Source organism: Dipteris shenzhenensis, chromosome 19 (assembly GCF_047967505.1).
Source record: "Dipteris shenzhenensis isolate YYH24624 ecotype China chromosome 19, Dip_SZ_1.0, whole genome shotgun sequence".
Taxonomy (NCBI): Eukaryota; Viridiplantae; Streptophyta; class Polypodiopsida; order Gleicheniales; family Dipteridaceae; genus Dipteris; species Dipteris shenzhenensis.
Genome location: NC_141614.1, coordinates 36,905,054 through 36,921,556, shown reverse-complemented (window position 1 = coordinate 36,921,556; position 16,503 = coordinate 36,905,054). Strand labels below are relative to the sequence as shown.

The 16,503-nt window shown below is 42.6% G+C and overlaps 1 protein-coding gene across 4 annotated transcripts in view; it reads left to right on the top strand.

Annotated features, from left to right (window-relative positions):
• Nucleotides 1-16,503, top strand: part of ALA2 (aminophospholipid ATPase 2) — a 127,508-nt gene that overhangs the window by 99,216 nt on the left and 11,789 nt on the right. For all 4 annotated transcript variants that reach the window (XM_087390376.1, XM_087390379.1, XM_087390375.1 and 1 more), the window contains 6 exons: nt 2,016-2,122; nt 2,311-2,442; nt 2,566-2,719; nt 3,252-3,369; nt 3,757-3,930; nt 4,437-4,488. In XM_087390376.1, coding sequence (XP_087246502.1) covers nt 2,016-2,122; nt 2,311-2,442; nt 2,566-2,719; nt 3,252-3,369; nt 3,757-3,930; nt 4,437-4,488 — 737 coding nt within the window. The remainder of the gene's footprint in view (nt 1-2,015; nt 2,123-2,310; nt 2,443-2,565; nt 2,720-3,251; nt 3,370-3,756; nt 3,931-4,436; nt 4,489-16,503) is intronic.

The following is a 16,503-nucleotide window of genomic DNA, read 5'->3' as shown; positions in this document are numbered from 1 at the left end:
AATCAGGGTCTGCACCAAGGAAAGAGAGTCTACAAAACAGAGAGCGGAAGACGTGAGGAGCAGGAGCAGCAAGCCCGTACATACAGTACAACACTGTGCAAACGTTTTTCATATAGTTGCAGGTCTTTGGCTGAGCGGTACTGCATAGGAGAGCTTGTGGGTGAGGTTGAAATCCTAAAAAGGGTGTGGAGAAAACTCAGAAACCATAGCTTGCTCCTCATCCACCTCTCTCTCTCTCTCTCTCTCACTCACTTTTTTTATTATAGTGAAAGCCATGATTGTTTATATTACAAGAAAAACCACCTCGAAGCGAGGAGCTAGAAATTACATCAGCTGAAAACCTTTGTACATGCTAAAGATCGATGTAATGAGTCTGCAAGCAGTCAAAAAAAGATTGCTGCAGAGAACGCTTGAAGAAAGCAAATAAAGAAAATGTTGGATCACCAAAGAATTTACAATTCCTGTTTATCCACAAAGTCCAAAGTGCCCAGTAACGATTTTTCAAACAAAGAAAAGATCAAACTCCTGAGTGCGCCGAGAAGAATTTCCCAAAAGCAGGAGTCGGGAATCTCGTTCTCAGCCGCTGTCAAAGAAAATTCAGGAACTCTCTCTCTCTCTCTCTCTCTCACACACACACACACACACACACACACACTTTTTTGGGGGGTGAAAACTTTGAATGCTTTATATTACAAGGTAGCTAGCCCAAAACTAGGAAGCTAGAAGATACATAGCTAGAAAATACATAAAGAGAAAATCTCAGTGTAGGACAAATATACATCATACTCTATATAGTGAGTTTGCAGGCAATCAAAAAGAGATTGCTGCAAAGAACGACGAAAGAAAACAAATTTGGAAAAACTAGGGTCACCATAGACTCTATGGCGCGCGTGCGTGCGCGCACACCAAAACAATAAGGACATGTCCATTAGGGACTTTGTAAGGCAGTTGTGTCTGGCCAAGATTTGGAATGAACTAAGCGAAAATATGGCATTTCAAGGGTGATAGTGATACCTTGATGATGACATATTTGTGTTCAAATGGCACCTATCAGCAAGATGAGGACCAACTTACTTCAGATTGCTGTACAAACAGGAAGATTGAAAAACATGTTAAGAGAAGATATGGTAAGCAAGATCTGATGCAAACCAAAAAATAAAAAGATGTGCCACAAACGCCACAAGCTGCTTAGTAATTGTGCATAGCGCTCATTGAACATATAGGTTTCCATCACACAAGACCTGTATAGCCTCTTCGATATAGCTAGGCTTTTACATCACCATAGAGCAGACACAGTGGCCAGACAAGTGCTATATAGCACCATTCAGAATTAGGTAGTTGCCAGCTGTGCATAGAGATTCTACTCATAATCATTGATGCTAATTCTACTGCCCCAGACATTTTGACATTTTTCAATGTTTGGTTGGATTGGGAGATTCACCTTTCCTGAAAGTATTTTGCATACAGTGAAAGGAGGCTTGCGGTTATCCACACATCAAAGGTGGAATATGATGCCACAAACGCACTTAGTCCACCCTTCTGCATAGGGCACTCCACGTATACACCACCTGCATATTAGCATCCACCACTGTGCGACTAGAGTTCAACCTATGGGGGCATTATGCTGCCTTGGCCAAGATTCAAACATGGATGGTCTTGAAGGCTGACATGTCTTGAGTGGGACGATAACGCCAATGATCAGCATCCAGTGTTTGTTTGCAAAAGCTTAAACTTGGTTATCTATTGAGAAGAAATGTAAGCTGATTGTAGAATACAACAACATAATTGTCAAGCTATTTAGATGAATGTGGCACGCTTGAAGGCTGATTATCGAGCAATATGAAGACATTGCTTTCTAATCTATTTTCTCTTGCTTGGTATATGTTCTCTTTAAGGTTTTTCTTTAGCTTCCCTATGCATTCCAACGTAAGTTTAGATTATAATAATGTTTTATTGAAGACAAACCTTTGCTTTAATAACGAAAGTGTGAACTTATCTCTCTTCTGGTCTTGCAGAGCCTGAAGGCCAGCTCTTGTATGTTCAAGGTATCACTCAAGACGATGTTGCAAGTAGTCTTGAAAGAGTGCTTCGGACTATGAGAATAACAAGTACAGAAATAAAGGTCAGACCTATCTTGCATCAACTTTAAAATGTTTCATGAATAAGACTGGACTGGCACCTAAATGATAGAAGCTATGTTGCCAAATCTTTTATTATCTATACAATAATCTGGAAGTTGGAGAACTATGGCCTTGGATATGCAAGTAGGCAAATCTGAATTCAAAATGTATACGCTCCATTTTGTAACAGGATGTTGCTTTTGTTATTGATGGATGGGCCCTGGAGATTGCACTCAGGCATTATTATGCTTCATTCATAGAGCTTGCTATGCTTGCAAAGACCGCTGTATGCTGTCGTGTGACTCCATCACAGAAAGCTCAAGTCAGTTGCTCTCTTTTGTCATTGAATAACTGTTCATACCTTTGGCTGGTGACTTTGTGTAAGGTAACATCGTAGAAGAACATTACATGTGTAGAACTGATTGCTCGCTATTGTTGATTGCAGCTTGTTGAGCTGCTTAAAAAGTGTGATTATAGAACTCTTGCAATTGGAGATGGTGGAAATGATGTAAAGATGATACAGGAGGCTCATGTTGGTGTTGGCATCAGTGGTCGAGAAGGCCTTCAAGCTGCAAGGGCATCCGATTTCAGCTTTGGAAGTATGCTTTTGTCAAAGTAGCTTTGTATTGAGTCTTTCTATAAAGGGTGGATGTCCTTGGGATTAGTGTCATGCTCTCTGAAATTACATGTCAACCGTGCTTTGCTGTCAATTCTGCATATCGACTATGATAGGCAAATACTTCATCATCTGTGAAAAAGAAACAAGTAGGAAAATGCAATATAGCCATAATGCGGCAATTATCTCCTGTTCCTGGAATTAAATAAGGTGTTTTGCATAAAGGGAATATCTTAGATCTGATTTTTCAAATAACAAAATTAATCTTATACCCCATATGTAAGTCAATGTTGAGCGTCTTTTAATTGTTTCTAGGAACCTTCTTTTCTTATCTTCTTAGGTCATGCTTCTCACAATTTCTGTATTCTGTGTTGTGACCTCTAGTCTTTCCTTCTTAAAAGTTATTGAATCAGCGGTTAGATTTGCATGTGGGGCCATTCATAGAGAATAATTTGTGCTTAAGATATTGCCAAAACTAAGATCTGATTCAAACTGTGCATTGGACTTTTGCACAGAATTCCGCTTTCTGAAAAGGTTGATCTTGGTTCATGGGAGATACTCATACAATCGAACAGCATTCTTGGCTCAATACTCAATCTATAAATCATTACTCGTGTGCTTCATCCAAATATTGTAAGCTCTAAGCTGAGTAATTGCTGTTACACATTTGGATATTGGGATCAATGATATTAGGAATATAAAGGAATATAATGGGTGACATGTGACACCATCTGCAAAATTTGTAGCTTGGAGAAAGCCATCTATTGGTGCGACATCCTTGAAATGACGTGATGTAGTTCTTTTCTTTGATAATAAGCTAAGCATGTTTCTATTTGAGGTCTTACGGTGGACATGTTGTGTTTCTTCTGTCTTTAGCAGATGCTTTTCTTCTGAATGGTTGATCAGAATTTTTGTCTGCTATGGAAGTGTCTGCATGCTTGCAACTGAGCTTGGACTTTGAGGGGAATTTTGGATGAATAGTTTGCCGATAACTGTGCGCCTGTGCTACCTGCTGGGAAGCTTTTCTTTTATTTCAGGTGTGTCAGGAACAAGCCTATTCAATTCATTTAGCCTTATGGCGTATAATGTGTTATACACAAGTATTCCTGTGATGGTGAATGTCCTTGACAAAGATGTGAGCGAGAGCACTGTGGTCCAACATCCACAGATTCTCTATTATTGTCAAGCAGGCAGGTAAACCATAAGTCTTTAGAAGCTGCACACATACTTGGCTTTGGCACGACTAAGTTTTGTGAAGTATAAGTTTTTGTAGACTTGTGTCTCCCCCCCAAAAAAATAATAAAAATGAAAAAGAAAGTAAATAAATAAAATAAAAAATGAAATAAAACTAACTAAATAAATAAACATATACATGTTTATTGATGGATGGATGTATGTATGCATGCACGCACGCACACACTTTTTTTTTTTATGAAAGAAATTTTGCATTAAAAAACATTTGCATTCATAGCTGTTCCAGTGTGGAACAACTACTACTTATAAAGAAAAACTGACAACTAAAAGCAGTAAAAGCTGCTCATGTAAAGAACAGCTAGTACACACACACACACACACACACACACACACACACAGATAGATAGATAGATAGATAGAGAGAGAGAGAGAGAGAGAGAGAGAGAGAGTGAGAGAGAGAGTTTTCAGCATGCAAAGTCTCATCTTGTGGCATGTTAAATGTGCAGATTGATCAATCCAAGTACTTTTGCTGGGTGGTTTGGCCGCTCCCTTTTTCATGTATGTTCTTTTGTACCTTTGATTATCTGTAGTGTTGAAATTCTTGATACAAATAAGCATCTATTAACTTCAACCTGATACTTCTAATATGTGTGTGTGTGAGTACACACATGCACATGCATGGTACCAGGCATGTATGTCTAGCCTTCTCCTTTAGTGCTAGCCATCGTCATGGCTGAGTTTGCCCTTCACCTCCAGAGTGCCAACATAAATTCAGTATGAAGACTTTGTACAAATGCATGCTCAAGTATGCGTGGGTGTGTGGATTTGTATGTGCGAGAGCATATTTTTATACTATGGTCTATGCCCACTGTTGAGTGCTGATGACGTCAGTGGGGATGTCATAGTTATGGTTTTCAACCTTATGAGTGACTATCATGAGATTGAAATTGCACTATGTTGTGTTTCTAGAGGATGAGTGTGGAAATGTTTCTGGATTCATATAGGTATCTGTATGTCCTGCATGTACGCACACACACACACTTTTTGGTGAGAAGAAATATTTTATTGGTGTGAAATAATTACATTCATAGTTACTTCAAAAGCGGAGTAACTACTATTCAATTGAAAATCTCAGTATGAGCCATATATACATCATGATCAATCAAATGAATATGAAAGCAATCATAAAACAATTGCCGCAAAGATCGTTTGAAAAAAACGAAAGATGGAAAAGTAGGATCACCAACAAAGACTCTATGATTTATGTCCATCCATAGAGTCCAAAGTGCCCAGTAGCGCACCCAAACAAAAAATAAATCAAAATCCTGTCTAGCGGGATGAAAACCAAATAACCAGAAGAACCTGCCAAAAGTAACAATAGGAAATCTCGCTCGACGCCCCTGACGAATGAGAGCGAGGAAATCACAAGTATGTGGACAGTGCCAGAAAATGTGAAGCATAGATTCAACAGAATGTAGACATCTATGGCAGACAGCCGGGTCAATATGTCTATGCGCCAGTAACTGCCCAGATGGAAAAATGCCAAGTAGGACTCGCTAAAGGAAAAGCTGTCGCCAAAGAGGGATTTTATAATGCCAAAGGAGATGCAGCCGCTTTCTCAATTACTTGAGTGGGCGATCCATATGCCAAATAGAATTGGCTCTGTCAGAAACCCAAGGCGGATGTAACAACACTTTATACAGAGAAGACACTGTGATATGTGAGAGCTTCAAAGGACAGGCTGAAGAAGATGAAGAATGGAGAGTCTAATCCTCAAGCTTGTCGTGAAGTTCCAAACGAGGTACTGGCAAGAAAGGTTGAAGCCAGTCAGTCAGGATAGTGGGCTTCATGGAGCATGGCTCTCTTTCACAGTGGTACTTGGATCTTGATCCGCTTCTCCTCGCCCTTGGCTCATGGAGGCTGTGGCTCTATGGAGGTGTCCCAATTAAGTTTTTGCAGTGGGACCCTGGGGAATGGGAATGGATAGATGAAGGGCACCGAGAGAAGTGCATCCCCTTCTTTCGTTACACGGTCAGTAATGCCATGAAATTCTAGCTCAGCTGTAGGGGTTGGAGGCCCACCAAAGCTCATCATTGGGAGAACTTTTAGATTCCCGCTGACTTGCAGAAATTTTTTTGGCAGAGACTCTGGAAATCCCGCCAGAATAGAAAAATCACTCTCTTCTTTTGGCTTTCTATTCATGATGGGATAGCAGTAAACCATTGGAGATCCAGGTTCGGAGCTGTTGACCCTTCTCGCCCTCATTGCCTTTGTGCTTTGGAGACAATACAACACTGCCTTTGGGATTGCAGACAGGCGAGAATCATATGGAAGGGGATTGCAAGACTTTTCAGCACTTTTGTTCGCCTACCTTTCTATATGACCTGGGGATCGGTGGCTTGGCTTACTCTTTCAGGGCTCCAGGTATTTTTTGAGAGACTTGATTCCTCTTGGGCTCTTGACATCCGACGACACCTTGTGGAGTCGTGCTCTCTAGAGGATGTTCCGGCCACTCTTTTCAGGGCTGCTCACTCCTCGGTCGACTCTCCATGTGAGATCCTAGCTAGCATTGCAGCATGGCACATTTGGAGAGCCAGATGCACTGAGGCTTTGGAGGGTTCTCAGGTTCACCCTTCTCAGATCTTGGCCAGTACTTGGACAGATACGATACACACTCTGATGGCTATTTGGGCGACCATGCTGGGATCATCTCGAGCAGCCTCCTCCAGGAGAGTTACTTTTCTCAGAGATTGGAGAGACTCTCCCTTCTTTGCTGAGACTTCTACAAGGTTGAGATAGCATTTTCAGCCTCAACCTTGGTTTCTTTCTACTGGATTCCTCTGAGGTGTTTTTATTATTACATGCTTAGCATGGTGTATTTCCGCACAGAGCTTGCTCTAGCGGGTTTCTTTCTTACTTAATAGAAGTCTCTTTTTTGAAAAAAAAAGAAAGGTTGAAGCATTATTGAAATTTTATGCCTAAAGCACGATAATGAGCTCCCAAACCATACTTGCTAGCAGCCGCAAAAAAAGATAAAAGAGTGCCATCATCCTGAAGTACATCCGTCACAGAAGAAATACCTTTGAAAGATATAAAATAAGAATGCCTGGGTTCTTGTATAGCCAAAGGAGGGTGGAATACTTTGGACCAATAAATATTCTCAGCCCTCAGCTTCTGATCTTGCCTTGAATGGAGCCAAATAGAAAATCCCACTGTGTAGGCTGCCAATGCCCAAAAGCAGAAGTATCAATATGTAACAAAAGAGAGCGGATCATGAAAGCCTAAGGCTGATTCCCTTGCATAAACTGCAACATCATTTTCCCCCTGTGAGCAAGTATATGCATTTGAATATTGAGTATGTTCAAACCCCCGTGCATCTTTGGAGAACAGAGACGATGCATAGAGAGTAATCTGAGACTTTTCTTATTTTGCATATTCTTTAGGGTAAAGAAAGAATCATCAGCATAGGCTTGAGCAACCATGCTGCGATTTGCATCCAATTCCAAACCATGAAGGGAGTGTAGCCATGAGATGATCAATATATTGCAACATAGGATGGGTAGCAATGGCATACAATAAAGCACTAAGGAGACATCCCTGACGGACCGAACAACGAAGAGTCCACTCATCAGAGAGATCTCTAGAAAGAATGCAAGCTGCATTGTTGTCCTTGTAAAGCTAGTAAATAATCTGCTGCATTTTTGCTCCAAACCCCAATGTTCGGATTGTTTGCGAGATGAATTTCCATTGAATTGTATCAAAAGCTTTTGCAATATTTACTTGTAAGAGCAGAACATCCTGCTGCGTGTATTTGGCATATTCAATCCCAATGTAAGCATTGGCAATATTATCTATGATATGCCTATGGGGGACGAAGCCATATTGTGAAGGATGCAACCCATCATGCAAATAACCTTTAATACGATCAACAACCATTTTGGCTATGATCTTGTAAATGACTGGCATGAGCGTTATTGGTCTCCAATCAGTGAGCAAATCACATAGTTGCTTTTTTGGAAGGAGCTTGACAAGTCCTTTTTTCCATGACATAGGCATTTGTTGAATTTCCTAGGCTGAATTAACCATTTGCAGCAAAGTAGGTTTGAGGATATCCAAAAGGTAAGAAAAAATTCCACAGTGAGACCATCCCATCCTGGAGATTTCCATTTGCCACAGGATTTAACAGCATCTGACAGTTCTCTTTCAGTGAAAGGAATTTCCAATTCCAAAGCCTGAGCATCAAAGAGAATGGGATGGACATGCTGCAAAGAAGCTGGCGGGCAGACACAATCTGAGGATTAAGAATGTCCGCATGCCCAAAATGAGATGAAAAGTGTTGAACACAAAAAGCAGCAAGCTCCGATTGAGATGAGGACCAAGAACCATGAGGCATCCGGATGCGACAAATATTGGCAGCCGGTCTTTTGTAATGCAAACTTTTAAAGAATTGCTTGGAAGAGTAACCTTGATCCCAAAAAGCCCTTTGCTGAGATCGGGTCTCCCATTTAGCAAGCTTTCTATGATCATTCGATTGGAGACATAATTTAGCCTGACATCATAGCATGCTTTCTTCTGAAGACAAAGGCCGAAGATGAGTGAGTTCAGTCAAACTCTGGCAAGTGTATTTGGCATGCTTCACGATCTCCCTTGTGGCCTGCATGTAGGATTTACCATAATCCCGAATAACAGCTAGCATAAGCCTGCCATGCATAATCCAAATCAATGTGCATCTGATGAGAAAGAGGTTGAATGGCATCAGAAACCATGGCTTTAAAATCAGCATGGTCAAGGTAAGCATTATTTATCAACAAAAGGCGTTTGCAAGCCAATCTATCATCCAGAAAGTCATGCAAAGAATTAGGTGTTGTTAGGGTGACAAGAGACACAGGTCATCCCACATTCTCTCATGTTCGTGAACAAATTGAAGGTGATGAGCTTCTATTGGAACCCTTTGAGTTTGTTAAGGACGAATATACAATAACCAAACGGCAAGAGGAACGATGGAAAATCAATGATCAACAAAGACGAGCATGGTCAGAATATGTGAAAGCATGGTCAATCCAAAGCTGACAAGTGAAGGCATCAGAATGCTGCGGATCAACCTGATATCATATGTCCAAGCGTGCCTGAGATGAATATTAAGCAGTATGCTAAAAGGTATAGCCCAGAAGCATGGGCTGCAATTCCTTCCAAAGATCAACTAGAGACAATTGAAGCAAACAATTAGACCATGCCTGCTTTTCAGAAGCCAACATGTGAGTGTGGCCCGAGGTATTATCTCCCGGTTGTGGGGCATTATTGAAATCACCGCGGTTGTGGGGCATTATTGAAATCATTACAGATAAAAGCAGAATGTCGCCAGGGATATTTATGCATAGCATCCCAAATCAAAGCTCGATGGAAGATTGCAAATTCAAAGATGTCGCCTTGAACAAGGCATTGTCCATCGACCATGGTGATCATTGAAGGCCACAATAGGGTGAAGATCATGCTTAACCAAAAAGGCTACCCTAGAGAAAGAGTGCTCTCTAGCATAGAAAATGTCATAACCAGCACAATGTCCAGATGTACCAGCATACATATGCTGATTATGCTCTTGTAAAGCCACTATATCAGGCTGCAATTGGCGTATATACACCCAAACCAGTTTTCATTTTCGACCATCACACAAACCTTGTACATTCAAAGTGACACATTTAAGATGATCAAGCATATTTACAGATATAGGAGAGGTATGTACAACAGCAAAAATGCCTTCTATGTCTGCATTTCCACCTCAGTATCCAAGCCTCGTCCCTGAGAAGAAAACTCAGCCCAAGGAGAAGACAATAAGGCAGCAACTTCCTCTTTTGGAAAGAGGGTACGATTGGCAGTCACAGCAGCCCAAGTCACACCAATGCTAGAGTTTTCAGCTGGTGTTTTGCCCTGAGAGGAGGCACTTTTTAAGTCTGGGAGGGCAAAGGTCTCCTAGGTGAGATGACTTTTGTTGGGGTTTTCCAGGCATCATTCAAAATTTTTTCCCTCACTTGAGGATGAGAGGCCAAAGGGACAGAAAGAGGAGCATCACCATTCGAAGCAACCGGTGCTTTCCCTGTCCTGGACAGCAAAAAACTGTTTTACCTACCCCTTAGGCTTCATCAGAGAGGAGGCATTAGAATTCTTGTTTGGAGGCTGTGACAATTCAGCCTGCAATGGCATTTTGGGAGCACGTGATGGGCATTGTGAAGCCATATGCCCGAACTTCTTGCATTCAAAGCAAGCACCTACAAAGAGGCCCCATTTCAATTTATAAAAGGCACTGCCCATCGAAGCATTATTCACTATGACCGAATAAGAGTCTGGGGTTGGATTGTCTGTATCCCACAAAATGCAAAATCTACTTGAATTGCCATTAGGCCGTGGTGGGCAAACCACTTCGCCAAGAGGCTGCAATTTTTGGCAAAAGAGAAGCCAGACATTGAGGGAAATCCATAACTTCCACCCAGACAGGGCATCTGTGTCTGATCAATGCTGCCTAGTAATCTCTGGTAGGTCACCAGGGCAACACATGAACCATGTGCTGCCCATAGAAGAGAGGAGAGCGCTCCAATAAAATCTGTCTATGATCTTCATCTGCCATGATCACTTCAAAAAAGCCCCTTGCTGCATAATGAACCTTTTTAACATAGCAACCACCCAGGGTTCTAGTCAACCAGTTACCAACATTTGCAGCAGCAGGCATACGTCCTAGAAAAAAGATAATAATGGCATGCTTGGCATATTCCTTGACAAGATCAAAAATATCATCCACATCCACCATGATGGCCGTGGTGGGAACTCGATCCTTCCAACTCTTTCGAGTGTCTTCAAAACCCTCATGCATCACCTCATAGACAAGCTGAGCCTCTGCAGTCTGCAAAGTCATGAAGGGGGTCATCTTGACCTATAACCTGCTTTTGTTTTTTGTGTTGCACTGATCTCTCTTTTTGAAAAGTCTTTTCGTAAGGACAATCCACCATTTGAAGGTGAGGAAAAGAAGGTCCAAGAAAAGAAGCAGCTTGAAAGAGAGCTGTAGAAGAAGGAACCCAGAACTAAAAGGGAGGCTGTGGATTATAGAGCAAGAACGAAGGAAAGGAGCAACAAAGAGTGCTAGAGCTGAAGAAGACAATGAGAAAGAAGACTGTACGGAAAGGTCTGACAATACGGAAGTTGTATGTAGTAAAAAGTACAAAAGCTGTACAGGATAGCAAGGGATAGAAAAGCTTGGCAGTACGGAATAGAAAATAAATCTGTACGAAAAAGAAGACAGAAAAGCTGACAACACGGGACTGTACGGAAAAGAGAATCTGTACGGAATAGAAGAGGATAGGAGAGGCTGACAGTACGGAAAGAAAACGGACAGTAGGGTCGTGGAGGCAAGCCACACCGTGGAATGATGAATCTGTACAGACGGGGCCAGACAGTAGCAAACGGGCAGTCTGCCAGTGTACGGACAGGAAAACGGGCCTTGTACAGATTCCATACAGGGTGTACAGAGACAACGCAGGGATGTACACACGCACACACACACACTTTTTTCTAGTGAAATCTTATATTTCTGTGTGGGAAACCTCAAAAGAGGTAAAAACCCACCAATGAGTACAAGGAAAAAATTTACAAGTAAAGCCTCAGAGCAAAAGTCATGAGGCAGCCAAGTAAAAAGTTACATATCAAGCTGGAGGAGGATCAAACACAACATCCTCCAGCTTCAAATTATTGCTTTGTAAAATTGATGCAGTGATGAAACCACACCATCAATAAAAACAAGCTATTTTTTGCCCTTGTGATTCTTCTTGATATAGGTTGGTACCCGAAATTTTTGAATCACAGGGTCAAAAACCTATTGTAACATGGGATGAAAAGATTCCAGTAAAAAAGGCACTTCTGCATCCTGAACAGAAGAAGACTCTGGCACATACATCAAAGGCAAAGTGGCTAAATCAACATCTGTATCCTCCGACGAAAGAGCTGCATCTGATAAAGCAGGACTCAGCATTTCAGCTTCACTGTGAGGATCAACCTGAGAAAGAGTAGGGGCAACATCTTGTATATAATTCCCTTTGCAAGGGGCCATCCATATCCTAAGGGGAAGGAGGCTGAAGATGCTCAACAGGAGTCGGATCCTGAACTTCTTCAGCAAGAGAAAGAGTGGCATGTGATTTTTCTACCTTGCGGGGAACTCGATAAAGGAGCTTCTGTGACAGAGGCTGAGCACAATTGGCAAAGAAGATCCAGTTGGAGAGAAGGAGCACCATCAGAAACATCCAGCTTTGCCGATTTGAGTGAAGGCGAGGCAAACACACCACCATGCTTCCGCCGAAGAAAAACACGAGTAGTAGGAGTAGAGGTAGGAGGAGGAGGGGCCGAGGCAGAAAAAACAAAGGAAAGAGGGGTTGAAGCAGTAGGAAGGGAGGAGGAAGGTGACACCGAGGGCTGCAACACCAGTACGGAAGGCGGAAGGGACTTATTTTCAGGCAGTACGGAAGAGGGAGCAGAGGAAACAGCTCCAGAAAATGCAGGGACAGATGGAGACCGTACAGGGTGTACGGACGGCTGCAGGACAGGGTTTGCAAAAGGAAATGGCAGAGAGGAAGGCTGTTGCAGGCCAGTGGCTCTAGGACTCAGTCCCGAGGGCTGTACGAAGGGTGCAGGAGAGGCAAGAACCTGTACGGACTGCGTGAAGAGACCAGATGAAGGGCGCGACTGGACAAAACTGGGCTGGGACTGTACAAACGGGCGTGAGAAGGAAGCAGGAAGCCATACAGAGGGTACAGATGGGGCTAGGAGGTGAACAGAGGATGACAGAATGGAAACAGAAGGGGACGGAGGGTCGACCAGGGCTACGGGGGCTCCAGAGCTCTCCATCGGTACACCACACACACACACACACTTTTTTTTGGGGGGGTGAACTTTGAATGCTTTATATTACAAGAAAACTATCCCAAAACTGGGAAGCTGAAAAAGTACATTAAGAGAATCTCCATGTAGGACAAATATATATCATAGTCTATGTAGTGAGTTTGCAGACAATGAAAGTGATTGCTGCAAAGAACGACGAAAGAAAACAAAAGGAAAAAACATAGGATCACCAAAGACACACACACACACACACATTTTTGGTGAAAATGTTTTTTGCATTATATTACAGAGACTATCCCAAAGTGGGATGTGTTCAAATACATCAAGAAAAGATCTCAAGTATACAACATGATCTATAGACTGTGTTTGCAAGCAATCATAGAAAGATTGCTGCAAAGAGTGCGTGAATATAGAGTAAATTGAAAAAATTGGATCACGATTTTTGTCCTTCCATAGAATCCAAAGTGCCCAATACCGAACCCAAATGAAAAATAAATAAAAACACACACTCTTTTTTTTTTAAAGTGAAATCTTTATATTTCTTTGTGGGAAACCTCAAAAGAGGTAAAAACCCACCAATAAGTACAAGGGAAAAGTTTTAACAAGTAAAACCTCAGAGCAAAAGTCATGAGGTAGGCAAGTAAAATATTACATATCAAGCTTGAGGAGAATCAAACACAGCATAATCCAGCTTCAAATTGTTGCTCTGTAAAAACTAATGCAGTGATAAAACCACACCATCAATAAACACAAGCTGTTTTTCGCCCTTATGATATTCTTCTTGATATAGGCTGGTACTCGAAATTTTTAAATCAAAGGGTCAAAAACCTGTTGTAACATGGGATGGAAAGATTCCAATAAAAGAGGTACTTCTGCATCCCTGACAGAAGAAAGCTTTGGCACAGGCATCAAAGGCATAGGAGCTAGCTCAAAGTCTGTGTCTTCCGATAAAGAAGCTACATCTGATGAAATAGGGTTCTGCATTTGAGCTTCATTCGGAGGATCAATCTGAATAAGAGCAGGGGTAGTATCCTGAGAGAGAGCATGCATATCATCCTGTAATTGGCCCTCTGCAAGGGCTACATCCATATCCTGAATAGAAGGAAACTGATGGTGCTCAACAAGAGTGCAATCCTGAGCTTTTTCAGCAAGGGGAAGATTTGCCTGTGATTTATCAACCTTCCTCCAGTAGTGCTTCGGAGCAGTAGAGGACTTCATCAAAGAAGCCATAGCAGAAACTGGAGGAGAAGGGAGAGTAACCTTGACAGTTGAAGAAGGAGCAGGTGGTATGGGCCTGGATATGGAAGGGCAAGCACGTGCAAAATGGCCGATCTGTCGGCACCGATAACATGCAGTGGGGAAAGATGCAAAATGGAGCCTGATGCGCATCGGATGAGCAAATCCCAAATCAAGATCCAGAGTAGATGGCACGGGCTGCGTCATATCCCACAGAATGCAAAGACGAACATCACGGGAAGCTTGCAAGAACTCCTATCTCGGAATATGGAGAGGCCTTCCCAAAAAAGCTGCAAGAGTTGTGAGATGCTGAAGAAGAGGCACAGGCAGCGCTTTGAGAGTAATCCAAACCGGATAGTGAGTCAAAAGTGTCGCAGAAGGATCGAAAAGTGGATCCCAGGGCATAACATAAGCAAAGAAACCCGCTCTAGGAACACCATCATCATTGACAAGGCGCTCTACCACCTCAGTTGAAGAGCACTGGGCATAGTAAAATCCTTTGCCTAGAAAGACAAAGGAAGAAATACAGTCCAGACCCACTGCCCATAAAGTAGAGGCAGACTCCAAATTTTTGAGCTTGTCGAAGACTAGAGACCAAAAGGGCAGAATCCAAGGATAAAACCCTGCCCATAAAGTAGAGGTAGACTCTAAATTTTTGAGCTTGTCGAAGACCAGAGACCAAAAGGGCAGAATCCAAGGAGCAAACAAGTGGGAAACTCGATGAAGGAACTTTTGTGACAAAGGCAGAGCACAATTGGCGAAGAAGATTCAGCTAGAGTGGTGAAGGACCATCAGAACCATCCAGCTTTGCCGATTTGACGAGAGGAGAGGCAGTCAGACCACCATGTTTTCGGCGAAGAAACACACGAGTAGGAGCAGAGGTAGAGGGAGGTGCCGAGGCGGAGAAAATAAAAGAGGGAGGAGGCTACGCAGGGGACTGTACGGGCTGTACGGTCTTCCATATAGGCTGTACGGTCGACCGTATAGCCTGTACGAAAGGCCGTACGTCAGGGACGAAGGACAGTACGGAAGGGTCCATAGCGAACGAAGGCCGTACGGGAGGCAGAGGCAGGGTGAGCGAAGGTGGTACGGAAATCCGTAGAGCTGACGGCAGCTGTACGGAAGACGGAGCAGACAGCAGAGGCGTGCCAGGGTACTATACAGACGGGGACTGTACGGATGGAATCAGGGCGGAAGACTGTACGGACGAGGCTGGCTGTGTGGAGGAGGAGATCTCCATCGCGCTCTCCCCCATATATACACACACTCTTTTTTTTTTGTGAGAAGAAATCTTTTATTGCTGTAAAATAATTACATGCATAGTTACTTCGAAAATGGAGTAACTATTACTCAACTAAAGATCTCAGTATAAGCTGTATACACATCCTGATCAATCAAACGAGTCTGAACACAATCATAGAATGATTGCTGCAGAGGTCGTTTGAAAAAAATAAAGGATGAAAAAAGTGGATCACCAAAGACTATGATTTCTATCCATCCATAAAGTCCATAGTGCCCAGTAGCGTACCCATACAAAAAATAAGTCAAAACCCTGTCTCGCTAGATGAAAACCAAACAACCAGAAAAGCCTGCCAAATGTAACAGTAGGAAATCTCGCTCGAAGCCTCTGTCGGATGAGAGCGATGAAGTCACAAGTATGTGGACATAACCAAAAGATGTGTAGCACAGATTCAGTAGGGTGTAAGCATCTGTGTGACAAACAGCCGGAGCAATATGTCTGTGTGCAAGTAGCTGACCAGATGGAAAAATGCCAAGCAGGACTCGCCAAAGGAAAAGTTGTTGTCGAAGAGGGACTTTGTAATGCCAAAGGAGAGGCAGCCTTTTTCTCCACCACTTTAGTGGGCGATTCATATGCCAAACAGTATTTGCTTTTTCAGAAATCAAAGGCGGAAATAATAGCACTTTATACAGTGATGGCACTATGATATGTGAGAGCTTCAAGGGACGGGCTGAAGAGGAGAAAGGGCGTAAAATCCAATCCTCAAGCCTATTCTGAAGTTCCAAGCGAGGTACCGGCAAAAACGGTTGAGGCATTGCTGAAATTCCATGCCATAAAGGACGATAATGAGCTCCCAAACCGTATTTGCTGGCAGCCATAGAAAAAGATAAAAGTGTGCCATCATCTTGAAGTACATCCGCCACAGATGTAATGCCTTTAAAGGAGAGAAAATAAGAACGTCTTGGTTCTTGAATGGCCAAAGAAGGGTGGAATACTTTAGACCAATAAAGATTCTCAGCCCTCGAAGAGTTTCCCGACAAAGAATCTCGACCATGCCATTCCAAGTGGGATAAGATATGTTTCCAATCGAGAAGCAGGCAAGAAACAAAAGGGCAGCCTCTGATCTTGCCTTGGATAGAGCCAAATATGAAATCCCACTGAGTAGGCTGCCAATGCCCAAAGGCAGAAGTATGAATATTTAATAAGAGAGAGCGGATCAT